General features: G+C 43.1%; 1 protein-coding gene across 1 annotated transcript; it reads right to left on the bottom strand.

Annotated features, from left to right (window-relative positions):
- Positions 1-2793: 2793 nt before the first annotated feature.
- Positions 2794-7831, bottom strand: LOC122553672 (insulinoma-associated protein 1). Its single transcript, XM_043697821.1, has one exon. The coding sequence runs from the start codon at positions 4803-4805 to the stop codon at positions 3393-3395; it is 1413 nt and encodes a 470-aa protein (XP_043553756.1). The 5' UTR covers positions 4806-7831; the 3' UTR covers positions 2794-3392.
- Between the last annotated feature and the right edge of the window lie 2712 nt (positions 7832-10543).

The raw sequence follows: 10543 nt of genomic DNA, 5'->3' as shown, positions 1-10543 counted from the left end.
TGCTCGGACCTTTGAGTGTAGGAGTTGGATTGTCATGTTGAGGTTGTAAGGCTTCTTCTGGAGTATTGTGTGCAGTTCTGGCCACCCTGTTATAGGAAATATATTATGAAGTTGGAGAGATTTCAGAAGAGATTTACCAGGATGTTGATGGGTATGGAGGATTTGAGTTATAACAATAGATTGGACAGGCTGGGATTTTCTTCACTGGATCATAGGTGGTTGAGGGGTGACCACGTTGAGGTTTATAAAATCATGAGGGGCATAAATAAAGTGAAAGACAGGGTCTTTCCCCTAGGATAGGTGAGTTCAAAACTAGGGAGCATATTTTTAAGGTGAGAGGGGAAAGCTTTATAAAAGACATGAGGGGCAACATTATTACACATAGTAGTTCATGTGTGGAATGAGCTGCCAGAGGAAGTGATGCATTCTGGTATAGTTACAATGTTTAAAAGACATTTGGATAAGTTCATGAATAAGAAAGCTTGAAGCGATATGTGCCAAACGCAGGCAGGTGGGACTAGTTTCGTTTGGGAACATGGTTGACATGAACTGGTTGGACTGAAGGTCTGTTTCCATGCTGTATGACTCTATAACTTTAAATGTGTTTTATTGGTGGTGGACCAATCAAATCATATCTGGAACACAGTGTCTTTAAAAATATATATAAAAGTTAGGCTCTAGACTATCTCCATAATATACTTTGGGGGCTCTCGTCTAGTCAATAACATTCTGTCCAACACCTGCTGCCAGGCCCTGTTGAGCAATGTCAGTAGCCTTTGTTCTTATTTATGATTTTTAGCATCCACCATAGTTGTATTTTTTTTTCTGATTCTATTTTCAATCACTTAGGTTCCATGAGCAAGTTTCTAGCTGCGTAGAAAACTTTGGTTTTCTATTTTGTTCCTTTTTAATGTTTTAATTAAAGTAGATCTACACTTAATGAGTTAAGTTTATAAGATACTGCCATCTCATATTTCTCTTTCTCAAGAAGCTAACCTGTTTTCATGTTAATTGCAGAAAACATGTGATAGTAAACTATAAGTGAATTTACAAAAAGAAAGAACCTAAAGTTAAATTATATTGATTGCTCATTACTCTGAGCATAACTAATGCACAGTTATTTCAAGTAATTTAGTTTATTAAAGTGTATGAAAATAGCTCAAAATGACTTAAGCAGGTAAGAAATTACAGAGTAGGAATTATTTGCGATTTTTAAGAAGATTTGTAGTTCAGTTGTACATTTGCTCACTGTGCTAGTAGGTTTGTTCTCAGACGTTTTGTCACCATGCAAGGTAACATCAGCAGTGAGCACTTATTGAAGCACTGGTGTTCTGTCCTGCTTTCTATTTACGTGTCTTGGTCTGTTACGGTAGGTGACATCATTTCTGGCTCTTTTTCACAGAGATTGGTAAATGAGGTTCAAATCGATGTATTCATTGATGGCGTTCCACTTTGAATGCCAGGCCTCTAGAAATTCTCGTGTGTGTCTCTGTTTAGCCTGTCCTAGGATGGGTGGTGTCCTTCTTCGTCTGTGTGTAAGGATACTAGTGATAACTGGTGATGTCTTTTGGTGGCTAGTTGGTGTTCGTGCATCCTGGTGGCCATTCTAGGATAGGCTAAACAGAGACACACATGGGAATTCATAGAGACCTGGCATTCAAACTGGAACTCCATCAATAAACACATCAATTTGAATGCCATTTACCAACCTCTGAGAAAAAGAGCCGGACATGACATCACCCACAATATCAGACCAAGACATATAAATAGAAAGCAGGACAGAACACCAGTGCTTCAATGGAGGCTCACTGATGATGTTACCTAGCATGGTGATGAAATGTCTGAGAACAAACCTACCAGCTCAGTGAGCAAACTTACAATCAGAGTAGGAATTATTTTCATATATGAACTACCTAGCACACATTACAGTAAATAGCTAGCAGGGTAGAAATATTGCTTGCATGAAAAGCTATGTTGATAAGTCATTACCACATTGGCCACAAAAAATAAACAAAATTGCAATTATTTACATAATGTAGTACAAGACATGTAAGGCAAATAATACAAAGATACATCAACATTAATGTATTGAGTTTTAAAATAGATGCATTAAGGCTCCCTCTTACAAAATGTTGTATTTTATGATGACCTTTGACAAAAATGATGCTGCTGTTGCAGTATGCATATCCAGTAACACATTTGCAAGCATTCTTTGAAAGAAAAAATGTATTTATGTATATTCTACAAGAGTATTTGGATATATGGTGTGCCTTGCTCATTAAATGGACTTCTGCTAAACAGTAAATTCAAATTTATATCTAAATCTTCATATATTTTCTATGCTTTCCAGAATATTTTCCCCATTACAAGGAGGCAATTAGGAGTCTGTGTTCCAGAGTCCCGACTAGTTATTCAGAACATCAAAAAGATCTAGCCTAAATTGTGTAGGTTCCAGATTGTGAGAGATTGGATATACAACAAAAGATGCATATCAGGACACCGTAGAAGTTCTGATGCATGGACACATGTAGGAATCCTTTAAACTTCTAATAAATAATTCCTTGCTGCACAGGTCCCTATGCAAATGTATCCACTCTGAGCTAGAGTGAACAACTTAGGACAATCATCTTCTGCCATTCTCCATGACAGTGAGAAACCATTGGCATTTCACTGTCACAGACAGCCTGAGTGTTTATAGAACATAGAACAGTACAGCACAGCACAGGCCCTTTGGCCCCTGATGTTGTGCCGAGCATTTATCTTAATCTCAGATCAACCTAACTTACACACCCCTCAATTTACTGCTGTCCATGTGCTTGTCCAGCAGTCGCTTAAAAGCCCCTAATGTCTCTGACTGTAGCTTGAGGCATCACTATACATCAAGTATTGGACAAGACAAAGAAGCAAGTCTCCATGAACTACCAGAGCCAGTACATGGATAGAACATGTGCCATTGCCATTGTACTATACCCACATTTTCTCTCTAGTACCCACCACTGAATAGTGAACACACCTTACAAGTGGTCTATATTCAGCACATTTGCTAAACAAGTCACTCATTCGGATGCTCAGAATAAATAGTTTGGCAGCAGTCGGAGCAGGTTCTCGTTTAAGATCATATTTTCTTTAGTGAGTAAGAAATGATTTTGAGTCTTTTGCGGTATGTTTTGAAAAGAATGAAGTACACAACGCACTACATAAAAACAGTCCACTCAACCCAACCTGCTTGTCCTATTCACCTTTCCTCAGCTATGTTTATGAATCCAACCTCCTAGCCCCTCCTTAAGCATGTCTGTACTACTGGCCTCAGCACTCCCTGTGGTACACGCTCTTACTGTGTTCTATATAAAGACATTGCTTCTGGATTCTGAGGTCTCACTGGCTGGAGGCCATTAGCAGCCTGGCCCGGTGGCGAGCTGCAGGAGGAGGAGGAGCTGCCGGTTCTCTGACGGGTGGGACTTGGTGAGGTGCCTGCTCAAGCTGGCCGAGCTCAGGAAGCTCGAAGGGCAGTGTCTGCAGGTGAGGAGCTGCCCCCCGGTGCCGGCGGCAGTCTCCGGCAGCTCGGTTGGCTCCCCGCGGGTCACCGCATGCCAGAGCAGGTGCTTGTTGTGGCTGTCGGCGGACGGCAGGTTCACATTGCACAGCGGGCAAGGGAAGCTGAGGCGGCGCCACTGCAGGCGCCTGTGGCCCGGGGAGCCGGCCGCCTGGTGCCCGGTCTGGTGCTTCTCCAGGGAGGCCTGGCGCCGGAATCTCCTGCTGCACAAGCGGCACTCGAAGCGCTGGGGGCGGCTCGGGGTGACGGGGGTTGGGGCCTCGCTCGGCTCGGAGCTCAGCGCGGAGCTGTCCATGGTCCGCAAGCCTCCGCGGCTCTCCCCGGCGCTCACCCCCGAGGAGTTCTCCTTGCTCTCTGGGTCTACCCGCGGCTGGGCTCCGGGCCAGTTGGCCCCCTCCTTGGCAGGGTCTGCCGCATCGCCTCCCGAGCGGGGTCTGTGCCACCTGCGGTGAGATGCCAGGTTAGCCGGGCAGCTGAAGACTTTCTGGCAGTCGGGGCAGCGGTATTCCACCCGGACTATCCTGGAGCATCTGTGCTGGGCCAGCGAGAAGGGATCCGAGTAGGTCTCCCTGCACAGCTGGCAGGTGTAGGCGGCCAGGAGCCGCGGCTTTGCTAACGGTGCCTCCGCTTTGCAGTCGCTGGCGTCCGCTTTAATTCTCAGACCGAGCACAGGGGAAGTGCTGACCTCGTCCTGCAACTGGGGTTTCCTGCTGACTTTGGGCTTCTTCGGGCGCACCTTGTACTTGCAGCGCCCGGGCTCTGGGCCAGCTATCTTGGTGCCCGGTAAAGCTGGGGGGTGTGGGTCATTGCTGCCAGGCCGGGTACCCTCTGCCGGTGCCCGCAGGGACCACTCCCCCGGCCTGGCGGCAGCAGCTGCGGAGGATGAGGAGCAGGAGGAGGAGGTGAGGCAGCTACTGTCCAAGGCAGAGGGTTCTGGTTTGAGGTGGGTGGCTGTGACCAGGCTGGAAGAGGCAGCAGGACACCCAGTAAGGCCCCGGCCTAGAGCAGTGTCAGCCTGCTCTCTCTGGACCTGGGCTGGCACCAAGCCTTGATCCTCTGTCATCCCGTGGTGAAACCCCTCTGGGCCGCTGCTCTGGGAACCTGACTGGGCAAAAAGACTGTCCGGGCACACGGCTGGCCCCATGCCCACTGTCAGAGGGTGGCCTTGAAGTAGTTGATCGTCCTCAGCCCGAATCCTGTATGAAACCCGGGACCATTTGTTGTTCCTTTTCACTAGGAATCCTCTGGGCATCTTCGAGCCGGCGTTAGACAGATTACAGAAGGCGACCCGTCTGGACTGTGCAAAGCTTTCAGGAGCCGAGTCAGGCCTATATTTCCTTCCCCTCTCTTCCCCTCCCCTCCCCCCCTCTAGGTGTCAGGGATGGACATCAGGAGACGGTGGTACTGACTCTCCACATTGCCCTGCCTGGCTTTTATTGACGGAGAAGCTGTTTGTGGAAGGGACTGATAGTCCAATCAGTGCCACCGGATCGCTCAGGATGGCTCAGGAGGTGGAGAGAAGGGACGGCGGCATGGTCGATTGCAACAAAGAGGGAACCAGGGATATTATTTGTGAGATGGGTATAGAAAGAAAACTGCAAGGGAAAAGAAAACCTCCTTGTCTTGCCCTCCCTCAAAAGACTTGCACACACACTTGCTCACACGTGCAACTTTTTAGTATGACATAATCTGCGGCAGCCTCACGCTAACTTGGACGGGATTAAATCATTTTTCTCAGGTACAGAGGACCCCTTACGTAGCGACTTCTGCTTCCAGAAGTCCGCTTTTCGGACGTAAACCCGTTATTCCCTCTCCCCGGCGCGAAACAATAATAAAATAGACAGTGTTGTTATTCTGTTGCCTGTTTTATTGTGTTTTAGATTCAGTGCCTTTCAGTCACATGTTTCCTCGGGAAATGTATTTTATTGACAAAACCCTTCCGTGTGCTAACCTGATGTCAGGTCAGAACAGATGATTCCGTCGCAAATTGTGAATCAAGGCAGTGTTTGTGAAGGTTTCGGGGTTTTTTTGTGATAGCTAAACGCGCTTCCATTATCCCGCGAAACGGAAATCACTTCTCGTGTTCGCTTTAATTGTTGATATAATTGAGTTATCTTTGGTGATAATAAACTATTTGATCCATCCGGAGCAAGAAAATAACGCTTCTGCCATGGTAAATCCATTCGATTTCTAAAGGCATTTCCCAGCAGCAAGCGATCAATGGTTGTAGAGTTTGGAGTAATTGCACACAATATATTTTACTGGCGTTGAAATAAGCGTGAATGGACAGTATTGCAATTTCTTTCTTTCACGTGTGGGACATGGGTCTGTTTCCTAAACCTGGCGGGTTTTATTTTAACCACACAACAGGTTAAACAGGCATTGGGGAGTGAGATAAATCAGTGTACACGTTGTGGATCGATGTGACGGTATTGTGTTTGAACACCCAAAGCGCTTCCAGTAAAAGATTGTCGATGTTTTGTTCTGATCGAGAGAAGGCAGTCCCCCTGATGGACACATCGATTGAGCTCTCATCGTGGTACCGTGAAATTACCCGGCTAACATAACAGAACTGCGGGCTTAGATAGCCTTCGATGTAGATGTAATAGCGGATTGTTTACGGCCAGGTCTGTTTGCAGAACAAACACTGGTTCAAAGTGTAGGCTTTAATTTTCCAATGGTAGGTGAGGAATCTAGGTCAGCTTTCCCTGAAGAAAGGCCAATCCAACGCCTAGATGTCACCAGCACTGAGCGTGTATTTTCGGTTGTGAGGGTGAGGGTTTCAAAGCTAAAACGTCTGACGTGATTTTGCTGAAGAATTATATTGCTGTGCTCTCACAGACTGTGCGGTCATGAGGACGCGTGTCGCTGTTATTCAGCCTCGAAATCCCTCTCTTTGATGTGCTCATTTCCGAAAGAGGGTATAATGTGGATTCCGTCAGCATTGGAAAGGATTGACGAGCTTTGAAACTGTACCTTAAGGAACTGGGAACATCTGTAAACTTGAATAAATCTTGTGGAACTTCATCCGAATGTTTGTTTGGGGAAAGGGCCGGTTTGTATCGCTGCCTGTGTTCAGTGATCTGAGAAATCTCCGGCCAACCACCGGGCTTATCTCCATACAACTGCCCCGTTTTTATTTCTCTCTCACCGGCACCGGAGCTAGCAGGATGAACTGTCTCAGACCTCCCCTCCTTTCGGAGGAATACGTCTTTAAATTACACCTCCATCAGATTCCAGGCTTAAATGTTATGTGGAGGGGAGGGGGACATAAAACGATAAAACGCAGTAGGATTCTGATAGTGTTGATCTTGCAATTTTAATCCTGGGGTTGACCGACTGTGTATTTATGACTGGGGCAAGATCTTCAGAAATCCCCCATGAAGTATGTGAGTACCTGGAGAATTTTGTCAAGACCATATAACTCACGTCCATATGAGTTTAGTCGAATCGTTCCGAAAAATAAGAGAACAGTGGTGTGTGCTATAGCTGTGTGTATGGGATACATCACAGTTCATCACGAATGTGTTCTGACCCAGGCACACGGCTGGTGAGTTCACACAAAGCAGATATCACGTTAGAGGCGACTTGGAATCTCTTGAAAGCCCAAATAGAGAAATTAATTAAGGGTTCAGAGTTCCAATGCATGCTGCCATGTGTATTCAATAAAAACAAAAAAACATTTAGGAATTCTGATCCTTGTATTTAAAACAAAATGAAAACAATAAAAATCACACATTGCTGAATAAAAAGTTGTACTCCTGGAAATCAGAAGATAACAGAAATACCAGACCCAAAGCAGTAACAATCCCGAGAAAGGGGGCTTTTTTATCACTCTGTCGTTGCAAGAGAGAATTGTGTGGCTTTTGTATAGTGCCGGCTGATGCACCGAAGTCAAGCACAGGAGCTGTTTATTGTCATCAACCAGGGACTGTGGAAATCTGTTCCATTTAGTAAACCTCATCAACATTTTGCACATCATGAATTTGAGGGTATTAGGTTTAGTTCCTTCAAAGTGTTGATATACACAACTTTACATATCGTTCTAAAATACAATAAAAATGTTTTATCAAATTGAAAATGTGAACCTACCTGTAATTTGGGGGCAAAGGAGAGAGATTTGAATTAAATTATTTATTACTGTAATTATTATCCCCAGATTATTCATTACTGTAATTTTTCCAGAGCGTTTACTACTTTAATAAATACTCCCAGATTGATTATCCAGATTGTTTGATACTTTAATTCTTATTCCCAGATTGTATAGTAATGTAACTGTTATTCCAAGATGGTATTCTTTACCCCCAGTCGTGAGTTATTTGAAGCCTGTGAAAGCTAATGGCCTTTCAAGGATTCCCAAGAGGGGATTAACACAATAGAAGTTGTCATGTGTTGTTTCAGCTTTATTATTATTATTATTGTATCTGATCAATTAATTGATGAAAACCAACAACATAACACCATTGAGCGTATTCTGCCTAATACATACATGGAATAGTGCCGGCAGATGCTTTATAATTGTTTATTTATGTTTGTTTAGTCCCAGTTTTTTGTGTGTGTGTAACCCGAAGCTCAGTATTCAGGATTGGACAGGCTGCAGTAACTTGATGCCAGCTGACATGTGCGTCCCTGACATCGTGAATGACAGGGCAGCCAGTTTCCATACAAAAGTAATGGCTATGGGACTCGCTCAACTCCCCGTTCTCAGCGTTTGCCTGGTACCGATCGCCACAACAATAACGTCTGCAGAGGTATTTACTAATCCACTTCCCCAAACCTCATACTTTCGATATGTCACGCTGTTTGATTGCCCCATTTACTTTACATGCGAGCGCTCATATTTAACTAACAATTCCCAGAAATGTACAGATGATATGCTGCTTGAAAACAGCTGATGGAAAGTATAGCTGTACTTTGGAACCCTAATGCGGGTAGGTTAAAAACATCCATTTAACTGTACCCGCATGGACATCTCTAGCGTCCTCGAAAGATGCAAGCGGTAGAATAGGTAATAATTCCGACTACATCAGAACATTAGGAGAGATCTGTATATAATACAATTTTATGTATTTACCTGTAAGTGCAAATATAAGCACAGTCATAAATTACACTGAGGTGGATAAAATACATCCCTAATGTGTATGCAAATACAAGTCACTTGTCCTCATCCCAGACCTACTGATCTGTGAATAGAGAGCAATGGAAAGTTATGCCATGTTTCAATTCATCAATACTGTTAGTCCATACGGTCGGAACTCCATGTCATAGAGCTGTGGGTTCAGAGTCCTTGTGTATCTTTATGGCAGACATAGATAGATTCTTGGTCAAAAAATCTGGAGAAAGGGCAGGTCGTGAATGCAAGAAGTGTCTGGCCAGCCATGAGTCTGTTGAATGAATATGACTGAAGGTCAATTGGATTTTTTTCTGCTTTATGTCTTTTGCTGTGCTTCTTCTCTGAACTCTGTCTGATTGTGTTCCATTATATTTACATTAGTAGGAATCCTTAAGTAGGAATCATGGTTTGTTCAAGTACCATGGCATTAGCCTCCTTCCAATCACTGCAGAGTGATGGTGAACAAAAGGTAGTCATTCAGGTCCATTGTATCTGTGCGGCATTTTTGTAGAGCTAACAAATTAGTCCAATTTTTCTGATATTTCTCCTTAGCACGGTAAATGGTTTTAATATATTCATCCAATTTCTTCTTGAATATTATTATTGAATCTTCCTCTACCATTATTTCAGGCAGCTTATTCCAGACCACAACAACCTGAGGTGCAAAAATGTTTCCTTACGTCTTACCTGGTTCTTAGTCTATCATTTAACCCTCTACTCACTGGTTACTGGCCCTTGCCATGAAAATAGATGATTCTTATTTAATCTGTCAAAAATATTCATCATTTTGAACACCTCTATCAAATCTCTGCTTCCATTCTGTAATGGAACTAGCCCAAATTTTCTGATCTCTTGACAAGTCTCCAAAACCCAGTGTTATTATAATAAATAATTTCCATGCTTTTGTACTCAAAAGCCTATCATAATAAAGTCAAAAAAAGCTTTCTTTTTAAACCATTTTGCCCTTCAAAGATTTGTGCATTTATAATTTCATGTTTTTCAATGCCTGCATTGTTTTAAGACTGTTTAAAAAACACTTAATTTCTATTTCATCTCTTTATTACCTCTATCAGATTGTATAATTTTATATTTCACTACATTAAATTTCACCATGTTCATGCAGTTCCATTGCCTGTTTATGTTCTCATAGAAACTCTCTGAGTTCAAACTTCAAAAATATGACCTAAATACCCTGTCCAAATATATGTGTAAGAACAGCAATGCCCTTAATATCAATCTCAGGAAAAAAAATCATTATATTCCTTTATCCTATCTGAAAAATAACTTTTTTCTATCCATTCCCCAATTTTGTTTCCATACTACCACTATCCCTAAACTAAATTGTTTTTAATTTTACTAACAGATCTGTTATGTAGTTCTTGTTCAAATGTGTTTTGAATGTCCATTCATGCAACATTAAGTAAATTATTCTGGACATCTTTTACATCACTTTATCAAAGAACTTAATCAGCTTACTCAAATAAATTTTGCCTTTAAAAAATCTGAGCTTCCTTTCTTTTATTAGGCATGTGGATGTAAATTTGCTCACTGAGCTGGAAGGTTTGTTTTCAGATGTTTCATCACCATACTAGGTAACATCATCAGGTGAGCCTCCGGTGAAGCACTGGTGGTATGGCCTGCTTTTTGTTTATGTGTTTAGATTTCCTTGGGTTGGTGATGTCACTTCCTGTGGTGATGTCCTTTTCTGTGGTGATGTAATTTCCTGGTCTTTTTCTCAGGGTGATAAATGGGATCCAAGTCAATGTGTTTGTTGATAGAGTTCCGTTTGGAATGCTATGCTTCTAGGAATTCTCGTGCATGTCTCTGTTTGGCTTGTCCTAGGATGGATGTGTTGGCCCAGTCAAAGTGGTGTCCTT

This window comes from Chiloscyllium plagiosum, chromosome 10, assembly GCF_004010195.1.
Source record: "Chiloscyllium plagiosum isolate BGI_BamShark_2017 chromosome 10, ASM401019v2, whole genome shotgun sequence".
NCBI lineage: Eukaryota > Metazoa > Chordata > Chondrichthyes > Orectolobiformes > Hemiscylliidae > Chiloscyllium > Chiloscyllium plagiosum.
This window is presented reverse-complemented; position numbering and strand designations above follow the sequence as displayed.